Below are 25,508 nucleotides of genomic sequence, written 5' to 3' on the forward strand. Positions count from 1 at the left end.
TAGAAGTTGGTTGTGTTCTCGGTTCTTATTGGTTGCTGTAAAAGTTGTAACACCTGAAAACACCTCTGATCACATGACAGTCAATTTGACCTCCGTCTTCATTCATCTGCAGGTGTGCCAACGGTTACTATGGTAACCCGGTGTTGGGCATCGCGTCCGGTGGTCAGTGTCGTCCGTGCCCCTGCCCAGACGGACCCAACAGTGGACGCCACTTTGCTGCGTCTTGTTACCAGGACAACCGTAACAGACAAATCATCTGCAACTGTAACCAGGGTTACACAGGTAAACCCGTCTCACCTTTCTCTGTCTGTCTGCTCCGTTTGTCCTTCTCATCCTCAGGAGGAGCGTGTGTGTGTGTGTGTGTGTGTGTGTGTGTGTGTGTGTGTGCGCGTGTGTGCGTGTGTGTGTGTGTGTGTGTGCGTTTCTTTAGTGACAGACGTTACGGTGCTCGTGATGCTGCAGCTTCTTCTGCTCTTTGAATTTTAAATGTGACCAGAAAACCTCATCTGAGTCAAATACGCTCACGATGATGTTTGTTCTGAAACCTCTGGACCAGTCAGCTCACAGATACCTTTTATATTAGAGGAGAAAAACTAGATATTGGAATTAGACGTCACCAACTTTCAGTGAATCAGTCTTGTTTGCAGCTTATAAATAGCTGATCTTCCATTTTAAATAAGTTCAGTGATTGAGATGAACCTCAAAACAAGACTTGCAGTCTATAAGCAGAGGTGTACCGCTGCTGGAAATAAACCGTCCCCAGTTTTCTTCACCTGTTTTGAGTGTTTGAAGATCCAAATGCGTGTTTCATTCAAGAGAGCCAATAAAAACCATAACTACATTTAAGATGTGTTCACTGAATCAACTTGAATCCTTGTTATGATCCGCTATCATCTGCGCTGTCGAGGCTACGGCACTATCCAGTAATACAAAGTCAACACTTCCTGGATTATTTCAAAATAAAAGCCAGACAGAAACCCCTCAATTCTTAAAAAGGCTTTTATTGTGAAACACTTTAGATGAATAATCCAAAACAACTGTTGAAAATAGCTTAACTTCTTGCAATTAAAGCAACAGAAATATACATCATTGACTAAATGCTGACATCAGCAAACGAGCTCAGTGATGTTTTGACCTGCTGAGTCAGCACTGAGGGGATTTCCTCCTTCAAGCAGTTCAGACATGATTTAAAAAATATAAAACTCCCGTCTTCTTCCCTCCATGAGAGATGAGAGATAAGTGAGGTGAGATGATGTGAGTCAGCGGCTCTGGTGGTGGTAACCTGTCCCCCCCCTCCCTCCCCCTCTTATCACTGGCAGGGGTTGTTAAACGCTCCGGTACGACCATTTTCCAGCGTGAGTAGCTACGGTGGTCGACTCCTTTCCCCTCCTCCCTCCTCCCCCCCTCCCTCTCCACCCTCCACTCCAGACATCCTACCCACGCATGGCTTCAGCACCCCCCACCCCCCACACATCAGCAGTGCTGTGCCACAGTGCACTCCTGTATCAGACGTGGATCAAATGCTTCTCCTCGACTGTCTCTGGTTTAATAACAAAGAAAAGTGTTCCTGAAATCACAACATTAAACGAGGTTAAATTATTTAGAAACACGATTTGAACCAGGTCTGTAAATGTTCCCAAAACAAGGACCTGACCCAGAGTCATCGTTATTTAGAAAGCTTTCACACGCTTTTTAAAGTACAAATGAAGAGTGATACGAGACTGTTCCTGAGCGCAGCACCGTGATGAGCAGGTGGAGGCTGTGACCTTTGACCTTTGTGAGTATCCTGGATCAGCCTCATCACTTGTGTCCTCCGTTGGTGACCAACAGGAAGTGTTTCCCATTGGTTGACAATTTACTTGTGATGGTGGCTAGATACCGCTTATCGATACAGATACTTAATAAAACTGTTATTAATACTGCTAAAGATACAGTGAAGAAGTTGAATGACACTTCTTATTGGTTCTTTTTGAAAAAAAAAAAAATGTCATGGACCACATCATGGATGTAAATCATCATTATTTTTAACAGGACTTTTTCTTTGACCGTATTTTTACTGTGCAGCAGTTTACCTGCAGCCCCCCCATGGCTAAGCTCCGCCCCTCCTCTGAGTGATATGAAACTGAAACTGTGAGTTTCTGACTGACAGCTCTGACAGTTTAAGATGAATTAAATTAATTACCACACCCATAACTATCAGCTGGTTGATGGTTACTTTAATTATTAATCCGTGTTCGTATAATTTAGTTGACCCCGTGTGGCTGCAGGCTCCTTTTATACTTGACATATGAACTTTGACCTTGTCGGAAACTTTGCATCTCTCTGCCTGAATGTGACGGATTTGGGTCGGTAAATGTTTGGGAACCACTGCAGCAGGAACAGTGTCGTACAGAAGGTTAAAACATTTAGAAACTAAAGTTGAACCAGGTCTGTGTAAATGTTCCCAAAACAAGGACCTGAATCATCATTTTTCAGAAGCTCTGGGTCGGTTTCTGTCCGGTGTTTTGCAGCTGGTTTCAGTGTGCAGCTTCATGTGGGAGCGAGTGATGCTGAAGGCCGCAGAGCCTCACATGTCCACACAGAGACGTGGCTGGACCAGAAAAACCACAGAAACCCAAGCAGATGATGTTTCCACCTTCTCTTCCTCCTTTTGTTCCTGTCCTCCATCCAACTTCTCATTCTCTCTTTCTTTAATTTCCTCATCCTGCGCTCCACTTCCTGTTCTACTCAGATAAATACTTCTTTGTCTCAGACCAGCTTTAGGAGGACAGTGGGTTGCCGTGGTTACACTGGTCTCTGTGGAGGTTTTATTTATTTTTTTAAGCAGAGTGAGACATCCTGCAAAAAAAAAAAATCACTGAATGTAAATTACTGCTGAATTAAATGTCACAAACTACTGAAGAGTGTGTTGATAAAAACACTTAACGAACCCCACCGAGTGATGATGAGTAACAAACTGACAGACTTTATTCATCTAATAATGTCCTGCTTTGTGGTTTAAATCAAGTGTTAGACTAACATTTAGTTCATGATGTCCTCTGAAAACCTTTCACACTGATTCTTCAGATTGTGAAAAGAAAACATGTCCCACGAAGAAAAAGTGAAAATTCCAGTGAAAATAAAAAATTCTCTCGTATAAAATATTTATATTTGATTATTGAAAGAGGCTTTTACACAAATATAACACTTTTTAATTTAATAAATTATATGATTACATGATAGACACAAAATCAGTTGTCCTCAGGAAACAGATTATCATTTAATTTGGATTAAAAAAAAAGTGTTAAAAGCTATTTTAATGTATAATTTACATGCCAGTTGAAAAAGTAGAGTAAAAAAACCTCTCGAGATTTAAAAACAGTACATTTTTTACAATATTTGTTCTTATTTTGTGGTCTGAAGTTTTTGTCAACACGTAAAAAAAGGTATAAAATCAGGCAACCAACGTTGCTAAGGACCCTTTAGCTGCTAAATGCTACCAAGTCAAACAAGCTCCTGCTAATTTTTCAATAATCTTTGCATATTTGTTTTTATGTCGCTTTTGTCACAACCATGATGTGTCAACGCCGTCAATTTAGTTCCACCATTTCCCGATCATTTCATAAAATTTGAGCATATTAAATACGATTAAAATCATCAAAGTATCGCCGTAGTACAGATTGATTGTTGGGACCTTGTTCAATAAGCATGCTAGTTTATATTTCTTAAAATTAAAGTATTTGTATTTTCAAAATGATAACCTGTTTTATCCAAACTCTGGAGAATCCGTGTTCAGTCTTGGATTTGGAGAAATCCTCATCGCTGTGTGAAACCAGAATTCGTGTTGAGTTCACCTGCTTCCTGCTTCCTGCTGTTTCATCCACCCTGAAAACATCTGGGGGAAACCCCGTTGAGTCGCACTGCACACATATTCAAATGCAAATCAAAGTATTTATCTGTCTGACTTGAACTTTTTCTGTTTTTTGCTGTTGTTTTTTGTTCCATCGTCCAGGAGCCCGGTGTGAGGAGTGCGCCCCGGGTTACTACGGCAACCCCTCTCGGCCCGGAGGCCGCTGCCAGCCGTGCCAGTGCAACAACAACATCGACATGTCCGACGTGGACGCCTGCGACCGGCGGACCGGGCGGTGCAGCCGCTGCCTCTACAACACGGAGGGGCCCGACTGCGGCGTCTGCAGGAGCGGATACTTCGGGGACGCTTCGCGCCGCAACTGCAGGAGTGAGGAACACGTTCTCAGAAGACGTCCCATGAAGAGAAAACACACCGACTTACATGTGAAGGACGATGTTTCCTGTTCCTTCAGAGTGCACCTGTAACTTCCTGGGAACGGAGCGCAGCCAGTGCATGGAGCGGGAGGACTGTGTGTGTCAGCGGGCCGGCGGTCAGTGCCAGTGTCTGCCCAACGTCATCGGCCTGACCTGCGACCACTGCGCCCCCAACCACTGGAACCTGGCCGGGGGGGGAGGCTGCGAGCGCTGCGGCTGTGACCCCAACAACTCCGTCACGTCCTCGTGTAACGAGGTGGGGAACTCACGACCCTGAACGCATCGTTTTTATTCTTGTTTCAGCAACTTAAACAGTCAAATTCACATTTTTACAACTGTTTTTCATTTTTTTAAATTTTTTGTTTACAGCTTTTTAGAGTTAAGCCCCAAATTATTCATAACCATGTCACATTTGAATGTTTAGCGAATTTTTATTTGACCAGCAGCTTTCATCATCTGTAAATAACTTAATGATATAACACTGGAAGACATTTTGCAGAGATGTTGATAATAATAATAATAATAAATAAATAAATAACTATTTCCATGTTCTTTTGACACATTTCACTAAAATGTCCAAAGTTCTCAGTGTTGTCATCAACTACAAGCTGAGAACAGCTCATGCAGTAGTTTTCTAGTCCATTGCAAGTCATAGACATGATGTTTTTCATAGAAATGTAAAAAAAACCACACAAAAAACCCGTGAAAAGTATTTAATGTTTTCATTTCTATCTCCAGCACGATGTCTTTACATCCTGTTTCACTTGGTTTTTCCATTTCCAGCCACAAGAAAAGTATCAGTCAATTCACTGGACATGAACATTTGACATGTATGTGAATGTTTTTGGGCTGAACTGTATATTAAAATAGTTTATAGACAATTCAACAAAATACAATTAAAACACTGTTGTATTTAAAATGTATGTATGTATTTAAAACACTGTTTGTGTCTGTGCAGTTCACAGGTCAGTGTCAGTGTCGGGACGGCTTCGGAGGGAAGACCTGCACCGACTGTCAGGAGAACTACTGGGGAGACCCAAAGACACAGTGCAGAGGTCAGAGCTCGCTCGCTCGCTCTCTCTCTCTTTATCGCCCTCTCTTTTTCTTTCTCTCTCTCTCTTTCTCTCTTTTTTGTTTTTTGTTTGTTTGTTTGTTTCTCTTTTTTTGTTTTTTTGTTTCTCTCTTTGTTTCTCTCTTTCTTTCTTTGTTTTTTGTTTGTTTCTCTCTTTCTTTCTTTGTATTGTGTTAGTTTGTTTGTTTGTTTGTTTGTTTCTTACTTTCTTCACTACAGCAGCATAGGTTCAAAACATGGAGTGTAAAAGCAATAAAATTTACAGAATAAAAATACAGGTAGTAAAATATAAAAATGTAAAAATTTACATTATATACAAATTAAATTGAAATTAAACAAGTGCTAATAAGGTGGTTGAACATGGTGATGTTCTGAAAAACATGGTGATGTTCAAGAATAAATGAAATGATTAAAAATAAGTATTTAAAAAATTCAAACAGCTTTTATTCTGGCTGCCACTTATAAACTTGCATGTCTTTTCACTCTTTTCAAAAACGGACTATTTGAACTGTTAATTCTTCTAATGTCAAACTAAACTAACGTTAGTTGACTTTGTTCAGGAGTTTCTACTCAGACAGACCTGCAGCTCATTTGGATGAACACTGAAACTCAGAGAGCTGCTGTAGTAATGAATGCAGAGCTCCTTGTATGATGTTAATCCAACATCAGGTGGAGACCAACAAATTACAAGTGAAAGCCGAGCTGTGATTATAAACGAGGCTCCTTGTTCCTCCCGTCTGTCCTCCAGCGTGTGACTGCGACTGGCGCGGCATCGAGACGTCTCAGTGTAACCGGCTGACGGGTCACTGTGTCTGCCAGCAGGGGGTGTCGGGCGTCCGCTGCGACCAGTGTGCTCGAGGCTTCTCGGGTCAGTTCCCCAACTGCCAGCCCTGTCACCAGTGCTTCGGGGACTGGGATCGCATCGTGCAGGTGCAGCTTGAATACCAAAACAAACTGAATAAATTGTGAATGTACTGCTGGACGGAGGAGTCAGAGAGAGTCCTTCCCTTCACCGTGTCGTCTCGTCTCCAGGACCTGGCCGTGCGTACGAAGGCGCTGGCGGAGCGGGCCCATGAGATCCAGACCACCGGGCTCACCGGACCCTACGAGAAGGCCTTCAGGGACCTGGAGGAGAAACTGGCTCAAGCTCAGGGCATCGTTAACGCTCGCAACGCCACGGCTGCAGCCGTCGCTACGCTGATGGAGCTGATTGAAGATCTGAGGTGCAGCTGGCGGATTACACTGCATCTTACACATGGAAATATACAACCACCAAAACGTTGGGACGCTTTTAAATGTATGTAAAAACAAAAGGCAATAATTTGCGAATCACATAAACACATATTTAATTGCAAATAGACCAAAGACAACATATCAAATGTTGAAACAGAGAAATGAGTTTTGTTTTTCAAAAGAAATATTCTTATTTTGAATTTGATGGCAGCAACACGTCTCAAACAAGTAATGACAGAATCAACAAAAGACTAGAAAAGTATAGTTTACACAACGTCCCAACCTTTTCGGAAACAGGGTTGTCCATCTATATTTACTTTGTCTCTCACTTCGGCTGGCAGCATTGAGATCATTTGAAAAAATTCCAGTTTTTCTGCATCTTGTCCACAGAGCTCAGATCGGTGAGACCACGGACACGCTGAACCGTCTGGAAGGAGACCTGACCGTCGTCCAGGACAGCAACTCTGAGGCCAGCAAGGAGCTGAGTGCTCTGGAGAGAGAAGCTAAAGAGCTGAACCTGACGTCCGAGCAGCTCCACCGGCAGCTGAACATCCTCAAAAACTCCAACTTCCTCGGTGAGAAAAAAGGGGAATCAGGAATCTGAAGTCCACAACGATCTTGATCTCAACGCAGCATCACTTTAATTCCCCTGAAATGAGATGAAAGTCCTCTCCTCTTTCCTCCAGGGGCGTACGACAGCATCCGCAGCTCCTACAACAGGTCTCGTGACGCCGAGCGACGCGCCAACGAATCGACGAGCACCCGGCCGAGCACCGTCAGCCGGTCGGCGGAAACCCGGCGCCGCGCCGAGCGCCTCATCGCTGCGAAGAAGGACGACTTCAACCGGAAAAATGCTGCAAACAAGCGTGCGCTGGGAGACCTGAACACCCGAGCACAGGGCCTGGACATGAAGAAGATCAACGAGAAGGTCAGACAGAAGTCACTGCTAAGTCTTGTTGTGCCTTTTGTTTTGGCCAAATAATACAAAAATAAAATTGCAAAAAAATGTAAATAAAAATGAAAATGTCAAAAATCTACAAACTAAACGTCCTTTCTGGTTTCCACTAGTCCTACATATACACCTCTTAACACCTGTACCAACAGGTGTGCGGCGCCCCCGGTGATGCTCCCTGTGGAGAGAGCCCCTGTGGGGGTGCAGGTTGCCGTGACGACGAGGGCAACCGTCACTGCGGAGGCCTGAACTGTAACGGCGCCGTGGCCGAGGCCGACAACGCTCTGGAGAGATCCAAGCACGCGGAGAAGGAGCTGAACAAAGCGATCGGGGAGGTGGAGGGACTCTTCACCAAGGTCTGTTTCACCGACACAAACACACCATCTGGGTTACTATGGGATACGTTTGGTTTTATTAAGGACGCAGAAAAACGTATTCACACCCAGTGATATGAACTTCTTCCTCTTCTTTGATGCATTTACGCCAGATTATGAAACGTGTTTGAATTTAATTAAAGGTGGAGTTTTTAGAGACCTTTGTGTACAAAAACAGGCCTATAATCTGGATTTTATATTATTTTTGGTTATCAAACTGTATGATATGGTTTTATCAACCTAATACTTTAAGCAAATTGATGATGTACGTCACACAAGTCATGATTTGAATGGATGAATTACAGTGGAAGTCGTTCCCTCCAGGATGTCGACATCTTGCAATTTTTTAGAATAAACTTTTCAGACAAAACGGACTTTATTACCAAAAATAACTTCTCATCTACAATCAGAAAGGCTCTGCTCCCTATAATCACCAAATAAAACTAAAACCGGAATAAGAGGAGAAACAGGAAGTGACGGGGTTTGTGGGAAATGTGTTCTTCACATTAAAATGATGATTAAATGTTTGTGATCAGAGGAAGTGATTCCATATTACTGGATGTTAAATGAGTTTTCTCCACACGTCCAGTTGTCAGAGACGTCTCTTTGTTGGTTTCATCCAGCAGGTCTATGTGTTGAATGAACATGAATTAAACAGCATCTAAAGCTCTTATTTTGACAGCTGATGTAGTCCTTGTTTCTATATTCCAGTCACAGACGGTCTGTTCTGGAAACATACGCAGCTTTTAGGACCTTTTAGGAGCTTTTAGGAACTGTTAGGAACTTTTAGGAACTTTGATCTGCACAGTTCTCTAAGTTCAATAAAAGATTAAGATTAAAATATTTCTGTGATGTGCAGCACGATTATTATCACAGGAAGTGATTACATATCATTGCTTATCACAAAGTGCTTAAGAAACAATAATAATAAAAAAAATTATTGCAGCAATTTTACTGCAAAAAAACTCATTTAAAACTGAAAATAACATCACAGTTTTTGAAGAAAGAAAAATCGCCACAAAATCAAAAAATTTTTTATCACAACAATCCAAAAAAAAACTGGAGGGACTGATTACTGTGAACAGATTCAAGGCCTCAAGGAAATAAATCAATCAAATCAGAATAAACAATAGATAAATTAAAGGAACAATAAAAATCAATACAAACAATAAATCGATTAGTGGCTGGTTAGAGAAGGAGTGACAGTAAGTCTGGGTTCTTTAACTTGTGACCTTCAACAGGGTTTCAGGTCCCGCTGGCAGCGTGTTCTCCAAAACCTGGAAAACTGATCACATTAACAAGTCTTGGAAAACGTTGTTAAAGTAACCGGAGAAGAAGATTTCCTCTGAGAATCTCAACGCTGCCTTCAGGGAGAGTTTCAGCCTCCAAACGGAGACACAAGTCTTCTGTTAGCGTTAACTTGTGTTTCCTGCAGGTGGCCGAGGCGAAGTCCGAAGCAGAGGAGGCGAAGAGTAAAGCTCAGGCAGCGCTGGAGAAAGCTGCAGCCACCAAGACCACCGTGGAGCGATCCAACAACCAGCTCAGAGACCTCATCAAGCAGATCAGAGACTTCCTCACTCGTAGGTCGCTCTGCACCAACAGCAGCTCACCTCTCTGTCTCACCTGTCTGTCTCACCGGTCTGTCTCTCCTGTCTGTCTCTCCTGTCTGTCTTTCCTGTCTGTCTCTCAGAGGAGGGGGCGGACCCCGACAGCATCGAGGCGGTGGCCAACCACGTGCTGCAGCTCTCCATCCCGGCCTCGCCGCTGCAGATCCGACATCTCGCCGATGAAATCAAGGAGCGAGTCCGCAGCCTGTCCAACGTGGACGCCATCCTGCAGCAGACGCAGGACGACGTCCGCCGAGCCGAGCGGCTGCTGCTGGACGCCAAGAGGGCCAGGTAGTCCCGTCCGTCCCGTCCACACGCCCGTCTGTCGGCAGCGCCGGCCGCCAGTGACTCTCTGTTGGTGTTCAGGCATCGGGCGGAGGGGGTGAAGACCACGGTGGAGACGGTGAAGGAGGCGCTGGCCGGCGCTCAGACCGCCCAGACGGCAGCAGAGAAAGCCATCGCAGGAGCCAAAGCCAACATCGGGGAGACGGAGAACCGGCTGGCGGAGGTCAGCAGGAATCATTAGAATAAGAACACTTGATGTGTCGTGAGCGGCGGAGGAGGCGAACTCAGCAGGGAGTCGGAGACCGAGGAGAAGAAGAGAATAACGGTGCTCAGATTCAGATTTGGATCGTTGCTGACAGACACTTTATTCTCGAAATGAAAAAAAGAATCAAGTTCGATGCGGTTTTAAACACTAATGTAAAAGATGATGTCAACGCTGCACAGCAGGGGGGCCACACTTTACTGGCTTGTGGCTTTTTTTTTTATAAAGCATGATCTACCAGCCCCGACTAAATACGATGGAGGTCGAATCTGCTAAAATGAGTCAATGCAGATTTAAAGGTTGCTCATACAATTATGATACATCCTAACAAGAATATCCACATGAAGACAAACAAATATGCAAATCCTCTTTTTTGGCTTAAACCTTTCTGGTAAGAAAAATCAAGTGTAAATAAAAACCGAAGCGATGTTTTGATGGGCTTCACTCCAACATTTTTTAATCAGCCAGAGAAAACAAACAGAAAAACACATTCTCACCTCGGCTGCTCGATCCAGCTGCTGCAGCGTTGCTGTGCAACTTGTGAAAAGTTACTCCGTGCTACACAGGATCAAAACCAGCACAAACACACTCTGTGAGGACATCGTGTCAGAAAGATTATATTTCATCGTGCTGACTGATGTCCCCAGATCGAGTCGGAGACGTCCACCAGTGAGAAGGACCTGAGTGAAGCGGTGGACCGGCTCGGCACGCTGGGACGGGAGATCACCGCCCTGAAGACCAAACGGGCCAACAACAGCATGGCGGCGGCACGAGCCGAGGAGACGGCCACCATGGCACGAGACAAGGCCAACGAAGCCAAGCAGGTGTGTGCGTGTGTGTAGGTGTGTGTGTAGGTGCGTGTGTAGGTGTGTTGGGGGCAGCACGGTGGTGCAGTGGTTAGCACTGTCGCCTCACAGCAAAAAGGTTCTGGGTTCGAATCCGGTCCTGGGCCTTTCTGTGAGGAGTTTGCATGTTCTCCCTGTGCTTGCGTGGGTTCTCTCCGGGTTCTCCGGCTTCCTCCCATCATCCAAAAACATGCACCTCAGGACTGTGCTGACAGGTCATCATTGTAAATGAGAATTGGTTCTCAATTGATATTACCTGGTTAAATAAAGGTCAAATAAAAGGTGCGTGTGTAGGTGCGTGTGTAGGTGTGTGTGTGTGTGTGTAGGTGTGTGTGTAGGTGCGTGCGTGCGACACAGCTCCCATATAAAAACCTCTCTCCCGTCTGGACGCTCAGATTCTGGACGGCCAGCTGACGGATAAATACCACGAGGTGCAGCAGCGGGTCGACACCAAGGCCAAGGCAGTGCAGGATGCCAAGAAAAAGGCGGAGAGTCTCCGAGACCAAGCGAAGGAGCTGCTGAAAGACGCCCAAGACAAGCTGCAGAGACTAGCAGGTACTTCAGATACAGGGTGTGTGTGTGTGTGTGTGTGTGTGTGTGTGTGTGGAACAGGTGGATAGTGTTTGTGTTTGTGAAGAAGGAAACTGATGAATTCAGTCTGGTAACTCTGAGCGTGTGCAGCCAGTCTGAAGCGCGGAGCAATCAGAGACCAATAAGCTGGTTAACCGTGTTTGTCCCGCCCCTCCTTCACTGATTGGACGGCTGGTGACGGTGACAAGCACAATGTTAATATTTTATTAACTCTCCAGATTATTCTGTCCTAAAAAAACCCAGTTTGGTGGACACGGTAGATCACTGCAGCGGTGGCGGAGTGTCAGACGGATTTGGCGCGAGCTGATTGGTTGAAATGAACCTGAAGCAGGATGAAAGGATTGCAAACAATTCTCTATGGAGGGTGGACAGACCAGTTAAATTGGGTCTGGGTCGTAAATCCTACACAATTCAAGTTTGTACTAGTTTCTGTCTCACCGCCAAAGAACCTGTTGCACCAATTTCAGTCGTATCCTTGTTTATTTATAAAACTCTTGTGTGATCAAAGGGCCGTCTGACATCAGGAGGTACGGCCACATAAAGTTGTGTTTCATCAGCATGTGGAATAAGATGCGGTGCACTCTCACCAAAGAGCAACACACACACGACTTAAAAAAACAAGTGAGCCCAAAACGGATCCTTGAGGAACACCACAAGTTTTTTTTACAGTGTTTTAGAAATAGTTCTGGTCCACGTGTTCACTCGGTCCAGTTCAGAGGATACTAACCTCCAGCTGTGTGACCATTCCTGAACTTCCTGGTTCCCACAGAGCTGGAGAAGAACTACGAGGAGAACCAGAGGAGGCTGGAGGGGAAAGCTCGCCAGCTGGACGGCCTGGAGGACAAGATGAGAGGAATCCTCAACGACATCAACAAACAGATCCAGATCTACAACACGTGCCAGTAACCGAGCCGGTCCGTGCATCGCCGTGTTCACACGCAGCGCCATGGCAACAGACCGCGGAGGAAAACAGGAAACACTCCGCTAGTGAATGTGTGGATTTGTTTGTTATCATATTGAGATATAAAAACATAACCAGGACTGAATATGTAAAAGTTAGTCTCATATCACACATTTTATGTTATGTCTAATTTGTGCACATTATTTTGCTTTTATTTTGAAAAGAATCTTGAATGTATGCATTTAAATTAGTGTTTTAAATATAAAAATGAAAATCATATTTCAAAAAAAGTCCATCTTGCACAGATTTGGGAGAAAATAATGCTTTTGAAAATAATCTGCAGGTTAATTTTCTTTAGGTTATTCTTAATTTGAATTTTGCCTTTATTGGACAGTTGCTTTAAAACCATGTTGTTGTTTTTTTTATGGAGATGGAACTGTGTTGCATCTAAATTTCTTCCCATTTTTTCCACATTTGTCTTTAGAGCTGTGCTCATCAGACTTCAGTCAGCCTGCAGTGGAGCGTTTCTGCTGCAGGAAACACAACAGCTGTTTTTTATGGGGGTTAATGGGTGCAATTATGTTCTTTTATTGTCATTTATTTATGACATATATTTGTCAGGCTTTTTCAGTAAGAATTATTTCATTCGTATGGATTTAAAAATTTGGGGCTCTCAGATAAAAGTCCCATGAAGTGGTTTAGGAATCCAGTTATCATCATGTTCGTCTTTAATCAAATGACGAGGGAGGTTGTCATGGCTGCAGTGGGAGGATGGCTGAACACGAAACGTGGAGAGAACTGTATGAAACAGTTTAATGTGACTGTGCGGCTCCGAGGTCGTTAGCATCATTACGTATGTGGGTGAAACATCTCAGACTGTCAGATGGAGCCGATGAAAAGACGTTATGGTCTGAATGAGGAAGGCTGACATGTTCTAACGTGGTCTGTGAACAGTAGGAACACTTTTCATTTAGGGAATGAAACGGCACAAATCTAAAACATTTGGGAAACAAGTTTATTCCCTTTTCCCCTGAGTGCTATGAAGAGATAGATACCGCTTTTGTTTTTCCATTTAATATGAATTTGGAGGCAGGAGGCAGCTCAGTGACTCATGCGAGCCACCGCTCTCAGTCCAGAGATCGATTAACAATGAAGTCATCACCAAAATCATTTTTTATGAATGCCAAACCTGTGCTGCACAGATTGTAAATGTTTAAGACCGCAGTAATTGTTGAAGAGACAATCGTGCCTTGAACTGCCAATATTCTCGACACACATTCACTGTTTGCGTGACAATTTGTCTTTTAAGAATCACAATAAACCAAAAAAAAACAAAAAACTTTTTTTTAACCAATCAGCAACAGCCACATGACTGATGACTAATTACCAAAGCAAACATACCAAGACAAACGTGTGTGAAGTTTTATAGTGTGCAGTTTTGGGAATAAAGCTTAAATAACTTAACAATTCTTTATGTTTAAGTACCTTCTTTTATCACGAGTGAGTCAGAATTAATTATTACACACTGTGATGATTTAAAAAGCCTCCATGTTTGACACTGGTCCACTTTCTAAGCATGCTGTGTGGTTCAGCTCCGGGTCTGCCACGGTGTAAGATGTCCCACTTCTATTTTTGTGCTATTGAGCGCCATCATGAGTCCTTCATCTGCCCTCTGACAGAGTCGTGTCTTTGTCAGGTTTTATAGCTGTCTGCTAGCCAAACCGCAGAGAGGAAAAGCCCATTTAAAGAGCAGCGATGAAGCGGCATTAGAATAAAGGCGGATCAAAAGGGCACTTTATTTATAATTTGTGTAGTTCTTTGCTTGTCAATATTCTTATTTTTAAATTAGCAAATGTTTTGATGACTTTTGGGAGTGCTATAGTCTTTATGTGTAATTTAGTTTTAACACAGTTGTTACATTATCAGATGAAAAACAATAGGTCTTCATCATCACCAGCATCACCTGTGGTGACATTTGGGACAAGGCCCTTGTCTAAAAATAGTGTGTCCCGGTGCATTAGGTCCGTGACTCTGCCGGCCCCCTTCGGTCCATGTAAAGAGATGACATACGAGCAGCGTTCAGTGTCGACTGTGGGGGATCTGCGATGCTTCACTACTGATGCAGAAGTTCTCCCAGTCCGGTCCAACCAAAAGTCCACCTCAAAACCTTCCTGCTCCACGTTTACTGTGTCTGATAGTTTGTAATAACTTGTATGTTATATTATATCCCTGTTTCCTAAACAGTTGGTACGCTGCGTAAAATGTAAATTAATACAGAATGCGATGATTTGCAAATCATATGAACCCATATTCAACTGAAAAAAACCAAAGACAACATATCAAATGTTGAAACTGAGAAACTGTATTTTTGAACATATATTGTTATTGTTGAATATTATATAGTGAAAAATAAATGCTCCTTCTGAATTTTCTGCAATGTTCTTGAGCCCATGCAGTGATTTCCACTCCAGAATAGTGTGTTTTTAATGCAGTGCTGCCTGAGGGCCCGAAGATCACCACCATCCAATATTGGTTTCCAGCCTTGTCCCTTGTGTTCAGAGATTTCTCCAGATTCTCTGAATCTTTTAATGATATTATGAACCGTAGACGATGAAATCCACTAATTCTTTGTAGTTTTACGTTGAGGAACATTATTCTTAGATTGTTGAACTATTTTCCACCACAGTCTTTCAGAGTGGTGAACCTCTCTCCATCTTCACTGCTGAGAGACTCTGCCTCTCTGAAATCATCTTTTATACCCAATCATGTTACTGATCTGTTGTCATGGTAACCTCACTAGTTGTGAGATGCTCCACCAGGTGTTTTTTTTTTTTTAAATCTTTACAACTTTTCCAATCGTTTGTTGAACCTGTCTCAACTTTTTTGAGACATGTTGCTGCCTTCAAATTCATAATGAGCAGATATTTTTCATAAAACAATACAATTTCTCAGCTTGAACATTTGATACGTGGTCTTTTTTTTATTGTCAATTCAAAATGGGTTTAACATGATTTGCGAAACTTCACATTCTGTGTTTTATTTACATTTTACACAGCGTCCCAACTTTTTGGGAAAAGAGGTTATGAACACCTGTTTTTAACTATTTAAACCTACAATGAGCTAGAATTTTAAAAGTATTAAAATTTGTATGTTGTGAGTTGTGAAATGTAAAAGTGTTATGATGAAAAGCACGATTGAATTGCTTCAACATTATCTCTGAATAAGTCTGTTGTAAAGTGTCCCGGAGCGGTCGGGATGGATTGTCCTCGATGGAGAGCAGTTTGTTCAGCGACCTCCTGCTACTCACTCACTCAGATGTGTGCAGGTTTTTACTAATATCTCCAGCCTTGTGAGGAACTTTATTGATCTTCTCCGACTCGGATGCTGCTCCCCCAGCAGACCACAGATCAACAGATGACATTCGTGACCACAGACAAGTGGAGGATCTCTTAATATCTTGTTACATGCATTGTAAGGTAGTCTGCTCATCCCCTTCTTGTACAAACAATCTGTATTGGCCTCTCGGTCCAGTCTGTTTACAATCAGGAGCAGCTGATTCCTGCTGCACCAATTCACAGTTTTCCAGCGGTCCCGTGAGCGCTGACTCCTTTCCAAACACCAAACCACCGGAGAGTCATCTGAGAAAGCTGAGGTGTACAAAGTGAACAGAAATGGAGACAAGTGGTGCACCTACAGTATGTTACTAACCTTTATATCCAACAGAGTGCTGCCCAGACACACAAACTGGGACCATCTTCCCTGCCTGGATAACCTTTCCTTGAGATGAGCAGAAACAAGGTGAGATACTGGAGTGTACTGAACCATGTCAGCAAAATTATTTATCTTAGCCTGAACAACGTGCCACATGACGTGTGTGTGTTAGAGAGAGAGAGAGAGCTTTTGGTATCTGAAGCCAGGAAAAAATATCTGGATTGCAGCAAATGAGTAAATCATATGTCAAAGTAAAACTATGAAAAAAATCCCCCAACTCACAAATAATCCAAATAGGTAAAGAAAATAAACTAAGATATTAAGAATAAACACCGGAAAACAGAAATCCAATCCAAACATAAACTACAATGGTACAATTTACTCGACAGAGAATTTAAATTAGGAAAATATCTGACCCAAATAAAACATCCTGTAAAAAGACAAACCCAGACTAAACATAGAGTCAGTGATCACACACCTGCCATTGAAACTGGTCACCATAGAAGACAGAAGAAACTGAATTTGTGTTAATTGTGAAACAGATGTTGAAACAGAAATTAATTTACTGACAAGCTGCTCAACATATAAACAATTTAAAGAAGACTTCTTCATAAAATTCACCCAGATAATCCCAGACTTCGCTGCCCGCCCAGAAAACATTGAAATGTTGTAATATTTCATGTATCTCTTTTCTTTTTTCCCTTCTTTTTTAAATTACTTTATCATTTATATTCTACAATTTATGTAATAATAATAATAATTATAATAATAAACTTTAATTGTATAGCACCTTTCAAACAAAAAATGCAGCTCAAAGTGCTTCACAGCAAGAAAAGTACATGCAGTGTTTCACATAAAAACATATATAAATGAACTTGAAGAAATCTGAGGCACTCAATAGGGTGATTAATTAAAAAGCCTTAAATCGGCCATGGCTGTTCAATCATAGTAAAAACTCCTGCCAACGTGTTTCAGCCTCTCAGGGCTTCATCAGGTACAAATAAACTGCCTTTGGGCTGTTCTTATGTGGTCAGTGGTCACAATGACCGGTATAGACCAATGAACTGTCAACATGGGTACCTGGGCGCAGGTAAAGACACATGAAAGGACTGGAAACCAAATGCAGATGTTAATACAAAATCTTAAAATATTCATAGTTTAACATACATTTAAACATTAAGTGGCAAGTAACATTTAAACTGACTCAGATATAAAGGAACATTTAAAAATGTAGAAAACAAGAACAGATAACATGTCATAAAATTAAACACAAATAGAGTTAAAATATAAAATAAGCAATATCCATTTTACAGGCGCGGTAGTTCAATACATTTAAGACTGTATTGCTTTGGCAACATGTTTAATCCAAACGTCATGCCAATAATAATTAATATATAAATAATAATAATAAATAAATATTGAATGAAAATTGAATTGAGAGAGAGAGAGAGAGAGAGAAGGGGTGGAGCTACGAGTCACGTGAGCGCTTCAGCCAGGAAGTGGTTTGTGCGCACTCATTTCAGGTTCGTCCGGGCGGCGGTGGATGTTGTTCCAAACAAAGTAGGACTCGACCCGCAGAGGCCGGACGACACCGACGGGCTGAGCGGGATCCAGCCGGGCTTTTAGGGGGTTGGTATTACTGATACATGTAGTTTAACGTTTTCAGAAATGGGTCCCGGATAAAGGGAAGGATATTCCCGAGAAACACCGAGGACGGGCGGCGGAGTGCGGCGGCCCGCGGAGGAGCTCAGCGAGCCGGGCGGAGCAGAGAGGAGGCGCCGCTATTGTGTTGAAGACGGAGTTGTTGCCATTTTAAAGACCCGTAAGTCTCCTGTTTTAATGTCGATGTGAATGTGTGGTTTTGCCCGCCGCCGGGCGGCAGCTGTCCCCCGGTGTCCCCCGGTGTCCCCCGCTGTCAGGTGTGTTTCACTTCATGTCAACCCGCTTCGACTCGGCTAGCGTTAGCATGTGGCTAACGTGTTTAGCTGCTAGGAGACGGAGGAGCGTTTGATTTGATGACCGGTCCCGCGCTCTGCTGGGACACCAAGCAGGTTATCACGTCTTCTACAATCTGGAGGTCCTACTGAATGTCCTCTGGCGTTATTCAGGACAAATATGACGAGTGTCATTCGGTCAGTAAAAAGCTGAGACCGCTAACGTCCGTTTTAAATCCCTTCGTCCTGTCCGAGATCTCCCGAGCGGCTCCGACATGTTACCGGGGCATGGTGAACAGGATTGGATGGATCGTATCAGCTGGTTCTGGTAAATGGAGTTGACAAGTCCCGGTTCAGAGAATATAAGGAGAGTTTTACCTCAACATCTGTGTGCCGCGTCTCAGCCACGTGACGTCCGCGAACACGTGCGTCTTTAAATAAACGAACATCTGCAGTCGGCTCGCTAACTCTAACCCTAACCCTAACTCTAACCCTAACTCTAACTCTAACCCTAACTCTAACCCTAACTCTAACCCTAACTCTAACCCTAACTCTAACCCTAACCCTAACTCTAACCCTAACTCTAACCCTAACTCTAACTCTAACTCTAACCCTAACTCTAACCCTAACTCTAACCCTAACTCTAACTCTAACCCTAACTCTAACCCTAACCCTAACTCTAACCCTAACTCTAACCCTAACTCTAACCCTAACTCTAACTCTAACCCTAACCCTAACTCTAACCCTAACCCTAACTCTAACCCTAACCCTAACTCTAACCCTAACTCTAACCCTAACCCTAACTCTAACCCTAACTCTAACTCTAACTCTAACCCTAACCCTAACTCTAACCCTAACTCTAACTCTAACCCTAACCCTAACTCTAACTCTAACCCTAACCCTAACTCTAACCCTAACTCTAACCCTAACTCTAACCCTAACCCGACGGGGAGCTAACACGGTGTGAAGCTGGCTGGTAGGTGGTGGTGGTGAAGGTTTAGGTCTGAATATAACAGGTGGTGGTGGTGAAGGTTTAGGTCTGAATATAACAGGTGGTGGTGGTGAAGGTTTAGGTCTGAATATAACAGGTGGTGGTGGTGGTGAATGTTTAGGTCTGAATATAACAGGTGGTGGTAGTGAAGGTTTAGGTCTGAATATAACAGGTGGTGGTAGTGAAGGTTTAGGTCTGAATATAACAGGTGGTGGTGGTGAAGGTTTAGGTCTGAATATAACAGGTGGTGGTGGTGAAGGTTTAGGTCTGAATATAACAGGTGGTGGTGGTGAAGGTTTAGGTCTGAATATAACAGGTGGTGGTAGTGAAGGTTTAGGTCTGAATATAACAGGTGGTGGTGGTAGTGAAGGTTTAGGTCTGAATATAACAGGTGGTGGTGGTAGTGAAGGTTTAGGTCTGAATATAACAGGTGGTGGTAGTGAAGGTTTAGGTCTGAATATAACAGGTGGTGGTGGTGAAGGTTTAGGTCTGAATATAACAGGTGGTGGTAGTGAAGGTTTAGGTCTGAATATAACAGGTGGTGGTAGTGAAGGTTTAGGTCTGAATATAACAGGTGGTGGTAGTGAAGGTTTAGGTCTGAATATAACAGGTGGTGGTGGTAGTGAAGGTTATAATATAACAGCTGTTTGTTAGTTGACGGCACGAGCTAGCAGCTTGTTGTTGCTATGCTACGGAAACACAGCGAATCTCAATGTCCGTCCAGTCACCTGAATGTGCAGCCTGAACGGCCATATTCCCCCCGTGTTGTTGTTGTTGTTGTTGTTGTTAGGGACCTGATCCTAATTGGTTTTAAATACTGACCATTTTGTGTGTGTGTGTGTGTGTGTGTAGTGTGTAGTGCGAGTGTGTGTGGGTGTGTGTGTGTGTAGTGTGTGTGTGTAGTGTGTAGTGAGTGTGTGTGGGTGTAGTGTGAGTGTGTGTGTGTGTCTAGTGTGTGTAGTATGTGTGTGTGTAGTGTGTGTGTGTGTAGTGTAGTGTGTAGTGTGTGTGTGTGTGGTGTAGTGTGTGTAGTGTAGTGTGTGAGTGTGTGTGTGTGTGTGTGTAGTGAGTGTGTGTGTGTAGTGTGTGTGTGTAGTGTAGTGTGTAGTGTGGTGTAGTGTGTGTGTGTGTAGTGTAGTGTGTAGTGTGTGTGTGTGTGGTGTAGTGTGTGTAGTGTAGTGTGTGAGTGTGTGTGTGTGTAGTGTAGTGTGTAGTGTGTGTAGTGTAGTGTGTGTGGTGTAGTGTGGTGTTGTGTGTGTGTGTGTGTGTGTGTAGTGTAGTGTGTGTGTGTATGTGGTGTAGTGTGTGTGTGTGTGTGTGTAGTGAGTGTGTAGTGTGGTGTGTGTGTGTGTGTGTGAGTGGGTGTGGGTGTGTGTAGTGTGTGTAGTGAGTGTGTGTGTGTAGTGAGTGTGAGTGTGTGTGTAGTGTAGTGTCTGTGTGTGTAGTGAGTGTCTGTGTGTGTAGTGAGTGTGTGTGTGTGTGTGTAGTGTGTGTGTGTGAGTGGGTGTGTGTAGTGTGTGTGTGTGTGTAGTGAGTGTGAGCAGGCGGGCCCTCACCTGTCATGATTACCTGAGTTGTTTACAGTCTGTTTGATCTTGCAGATCACTAAAACTAAAGACAAATGAGTTTTTATTAAATATCTGTTTCCTCTCTGCCTGCAGGTCCCGTCCTCTTACTCGCCTTCCTGATTCTGTTCTGGGAGAGTTCAGACCAGTATCATCGCCAAGATAGCCGGGCCAGGCAGGAAGAGGCACACCTCAGATCCAGACCCAAGCAGCGGTAGTGACTCCGGCGACGGGCGGCCCGTCAGTGCCAAGTGCCTGAAGATGGCCAGCGGCGGTGAGACGGTGGGCCGTCGCGGCGGGACTCAGCAGAGAGCCGGCGGCGGCGGGGAGAACAGCTCCGAGCTGACCTCCAGCACCAGTAAGAAGAAGCAGAAGGACCGGGCCAACCAGGAGAGCAAAGAGGCCAAGAGGGTGGCGGCAGCAGCCGCTGCAGTTGTGGACGGGGTTATTGCAGAGGTCAAGAAAGGTAAGCCACTTAAAGGTGCAATTTAAACAAAGGAAATCCCATTTTACTACACCAATTGTGAGATTATTGGGTGGACAGTAAGTCACGGTAACATTCAGACGGTCTGTCTTCAGGTTGGTGTTTCACTGAAATCTGTCACCCGTCAGATTCTCCTTCAGTGTTGGTTCGGTCAGGCAGGTTTAGGTATGAAGAGTGAGGGTAAGAACATCAGGGCAAGTCACCCTCTCTGTCAGTCCCTCCAGGAAGTCGTGCTCTTGCAATTGTAGTAATTTACGCAAATTCCAAGAAAGCTTGCAATTCTTAAAAACATTCCTGATATTTTTCTGCAAAAAATGTCGTCAACAGAAATCTTAAACAGTAAATCTTTTCAAACAAAACTCACTCTATCAAGTTTTCAGAAAGACTCTGCTCCTATTTTGTCATCATAAAATAAAACTCTGGAGGAAACCGGAACAAGAGGAGAAACAGGAAGTGGTGAGGTGAGGTGAGGTGAGGTGAGGTGAGGTGAGGTGAGGTGAGGTGAGGTGAGGTGAGGTGAGGTTAGGTTAGGTTAGGTTAGGTTAGGTTAGGTTAGGTTAGGTTAGGTATTTACTTTATTAATCCCAGAGGGGAAATTTTTTCGCTACAGCAGCATACAGAAGCAATAAGATAATAATAGAATAATAGAAAAGCAATAAAATAGCAGTAAAAAATATAAAATGCACAGTATACACAGTACAGTATGTATATATATATATATATATATATATATATACAGTACTGTATATATCTATATATATTATATACAAACAACCAAGAAACACAGTCAACAGTGTTATTGTTGTGTGATGGATTTTGCCAGAGGTGAGTTATTGTACAGTCTTATTGCGGTCGGCAGGAATGATCTCCTGTATCGGGAATGATCTCCTGCATCTGGAACGATCTCCTGTATCTGGAACGATCTCCTGTATCGGGAACGATCTCCTGTATCGGGAACGATCTCCTGTATCTGGAACGATCTCCTGTATCGGGAACGATCTCCTGTATCGGGAAAGATCTCCTGTATCTGGAACGATCTCCTGTATCTGGAACGATCTCCTGTATCAGGAACGATCTCCTGTATCAGGAACGATCTCCTGTATCTGGAACGATCTCCTGTATCTGGAACGATCTCCTGTATCTGGAACGATCTCCTGTATCAGGAACGATCTCCTGTATCAGGAACGATCTCCTGTATCTGGAACGATCTCCTGTATCAGGAACGATCTCCTGTATCAGGAACGATCTCCTGTATCTGGAACGATCTCCTGTATCTGGAACGATCTCCTGTATCTGGAACGATCTCCTGTATCAGGAACGATCTCCTGTATCAGGAACGATCTCCTGTATCAGGAACGATCTCCTGTATCTGGAACGATCTCCTGTATCTGGAACGATCTCCTGTATCTGGAACGATCTCCTGTATCTGGAACGATCTCCTGTATCAGGAACGATCTCCTGTATCTGGAACGATCTCCTGTATCAGGAACGATCTCCTGTATCAGGAACGATCTCCTGTATCTGGAACGATCTCCTGTATCTGGAACGATCTCCTGTATCTGGAACGATCTCCTGTATCAGGAACGATCTCCTGTATCAGGAACGATCTCCTGTATCAGGAACGATCTCCTGTATCAGGAACGATCTCCTGTATCAGGAATGATCTCCTGTATCAGGAATGATCTCCTGTATCAGGAATGATCTCCTGTATCTGGAACGATCTCCTGTATCTGGAACGATCTCCTGTATCTGGAATGATCTCCTGTATCTGGAACGATCTCCTGTATCAGGAACGATCTCCTGTATCAGGAATGATCTCCTGTATCAGGAACGATCTCCTGTATCAGGAACGATCTCCTGTATCAGGAACGATCTCCTGTATCAGGAACGATCTCCTGTATCTGGAACGATCTCCTGTATCTGGAACGATCTCCTGTATCAGGAACGATCTCCTGTATCTGGAACGATCTCCTGTATCTGGAACGATCTCCTGTATCAGGAACGATCTCCTGTATCAGGAATGATCTCCTGTATCTGGAACGATCTCCTGTATCTGGAATGATCTCCTGTATCAGGAACGATCTCCTGTATCTGTCCTTGTGACAGCGGAGCTGGAGGAGTCTTTTAGAGAAAGTGCTCCTCTGTTCCTGCAGCAGGTGGTGCAGAGGGTGGTCAGGGGTTTGTGGGAAATGTGTTCTTCACATTAAAATGATGATTAAATGTTTGTGATCAGAGGAAGTGATTCCATATTACTGGATGTTAAATGAGTTTTCTCCACACGTCCAGTTGTCAGAGACGTCTCTTTGTTTGTTTCATCCAGCAGGTCTATGTGTTGAATGAACATGAATTAAACAGCATCTAAAGCTCTTATTTTGACAGCTGATGTAGTCCTTGTTTCTATATTCCAGTCACAGACGCTCTGTTCTGGAAACATACGCAGCTTTTAGGACCTTTTAGGAGCTTTTAGGAGCTTTTAGGAACTTTTATCTTCGGGATTCTCCAAGTTCAATAAATACATAAAAAGATGAGAGCTAAAATATCTCTGATGTGCAGCAGGATTATTATCACAGGAAGTGATTACATATTTATAACTTTATCAGGTAGTGCTTTAAAAAAAAAAAAAAAGTATATTTCTTGACTTGATTTCTTCTAATTCCCACAATTGTACTCAAAAAAACCCTTAAAACTCCACAAATTACATCGACATTTTTGAGAAAATCTGCCACAAAATCAAACATTTTTGATTGCAGCGATCACAAAAAAAACTCTGCTCAGAGAAACACAGGCTCGCTGCTGCTGTTCATTAACACATGTATGACAAGACGTGTTTCAACACGTCGCTGTGGAAGTTTTGACCTGTTGAAACATATTTTGCTTTAGATATTCATTATTCCAGCTGGTGTACATACCAAACCTTTTGTTGTTTATTTTGCAATATTTTTATTTTCTGAGTGGGCTGTTTTGTACTCACTGTACTTTTCATTTATTGTGCAGTGTGTGTGTGTATTTTATGAGCTTCAGTGTGGATGTGGATTACAGCTTTCTTTTTTAAATTTATTTATTTATATATATATATATATATATATATATATATATATGTATATATACATATATAAAAATAAATAAATGTACAACTGTACAATTCAGTCACGAGTGCTTCAATGAAGGAAAAAAATAAATATGTGTGTGTGTATGTATATATATATATATATATATATATTTTTTTTTTTTTTTTTTTTCCCCTTCTTTTTCTTCATTGAAGCGCTCGTGACTGAATTGTACAGTTTCGTTGAGGAGGAGGAGGATGGATGTTTTTTGTTTTTTTTTCAAACACCCACACCAGGATTTGACAATAAGAACATGTTACTGAATGTTCAATTTAAAAAGTGGTGGAGCAGTAAACCTGCTTTGTGTGTGTGAATATGCTGGAAACTATGTAGGACAAACCTTTTATCTCAATCAAAGACTTTAGAAAGTCACTCTGGGCTGTTTTGCCTTCTGGCCATTGAAGTATTACACTTTTCTGCATAATCCTCGCACAAGACTTGTCAATTAGATTGGTGGTTTATCTTTCTTAATGGTATCTATTCTTTTATTTGCTTCCAAAATGCTCTGTGGTTCTTTCTAATTCCTGCAGCTCAAATTGAGACTTACCTTCCTCTTCCATCATTTATTTGTCCTGCACCAGAGTCATGATAGTGGAGCTACAGTAACGCTAATGATTAAATCACTCACACCTGTAATTGAGGTTTTTTGCTACAGAACTGGTTGATTAAATGTTGAGTATCTGTAAATACGGAGGAGAAAGCCAGTTGATGGTTGTGTGTTTTACCAGTTTGAAATAGGTTTTGTTTAATAGGTGTAATCCAAAGAATGCACACGGTATATTAGATACTAGATATGATATAACGATTGGTCTCTTGTAGTTGATTAAAATAACTTGTTGTGTAAAAGAAAGCCGACCTCCCCATCTGGTTTAAAAAAGCCAGAACGATTTATTTATTGTAAAGTGATGCTGAGAAATATAAGGAGGTATCTGTATCTTTAAACCTGTAATAACTGATTTCTGGCCAGTAGGGGGGGCAGTGGAGACAGGTTACGAGCAGAATATTATTCGACTGAGCTTAAAGGTGAATGTGTTGCTTTAGTGGAGGTGCTTTAAGGCACACGGGCTCATCCAGTCACCTGACTCGGTTTTTTTTTTAACACCAATTTGATCAAATTAATGTAAAATGTTTTTTTAATTACTACACTTTATGGTACAAAGCTTTTGTTTTCATGCGGTTTGGAGGGGGATAGTGTAAGCCAGGATCTGTAGCTACAGTTTACCGATGTTCCCTTAATACTTCACATGCTTTTGATAGATGTTAACTTGCCTTCAGCTTCAGCAGCGCACAAAACTTCACGTATGTGGCCATAAAAGAGTTAAAAATAGTGA

The 25,508-nt window shown here is 42.8% G+C and overlaps 2 protein-coding genes across 5 annotated transcripts in view; both read left to right on the forward strand.

Moving 5' to 3' along the window:
- lamb2 (laminin, beta 2 (laminin S)) overlaps nt 1-14,812 on the forward strand; it is a 54,347-nt gene extending 39,535 nt beyond the window's left edge. Inside the window, exons 21-35 of the mRNA XM_069169136.1 lie at nt 113-282; nt 3,992-4,216; nt 4,302-4,519; nt 5,222-5,318; nt 6,084-6,265; nt 6,368-6,558; nt 6,959-7,143; nt 7,255-7,496; nt 7,673-7,876; nt 9,330-9,474; nt 9,585-9,792; nt 9,868-10,009; nt 10,696-10,872; nt 11,289-11,448; nt 12,254-14,812. Of these exons, the coding sequence (XP_069025237.1) occupies nt 113-282; nt 3,992-4,216; nt 4,302-4,519; nt 5,222-5,318; nt 6,084-6,265; nt 6,368-6,558; nt 6,959-7,143; nt 7,255-7,496; nt 7,673-7,876; nt 9,330-9,474; nt 9,585-9,792; nt 9,868-10,009; nt 10,696-10,872; nt 11,289-11,448; nt 12,254-12,390 (2,683 nt within the window). The 3' untranslated portion in view covers nt 12,391-14,812. The remainder of the gene's footprint in view (nt 1-112; nt 283-3,991; nt 4,217-4,301; nt 4,520-5,221; nt 5,319-6,083; nt 6,266-6,367; nt 6,559-6,958; nt 7,144-7,254; nt 7,497-7,672; nt 7,877-9,329; nt 9,475-9,584; nt 9,793-9,867; nt 10,010-10,695; nt 10,873-11,288; nt 11,449-12,253) is intronic.
- A 2,803-nt stretch (nt 14,813-17,615) lies between these two features.
- The window catches only part of usp19 (ubiquitin specific peptidase 19), a 34,631-nt gene continuing 26,738 nt past the window's right edge, over nt 17,616-25,508 (forward strand). For all 4 annotated transcript variants that reach the window (XM_069169100.1, XM_069169101.1, XM_069169098.1 and 1 more), the window contains exons 1-2: nt 17,616-17,918; nt 20,683-21,052. In XM_069169100.1, the coding sequence (XP_069025201.1) occupies nt 20,848-21,052 (205 nt within the window). In that variant the 5' untranslated portion in view covers nt 17,616-17,918; nt 20,683-20,847. The remainder of the gene's footprint in view (nt 17,919-20,682; nt 21,053-25,508) is intronic.

The sequence above is a fragment of the Embiotoca jacksoni genome, unplaced genomic scaffold, assembly GCF_022577435.1.
Source record: "Embiotoca jacksoni isolate LCO1_2020_lvr unplaced genomic scaffold, fEmbJac1.0.p SCAF_43, whole genome shotgun sequence".
In the NCBI taxonomy this organism is placed as follows: domain Eukaryota; kingdom Metazoa; phylum Chordata; class Actinopteri; family Embiotocidae; genus Embiotoca; species Embiotoca jacksoni.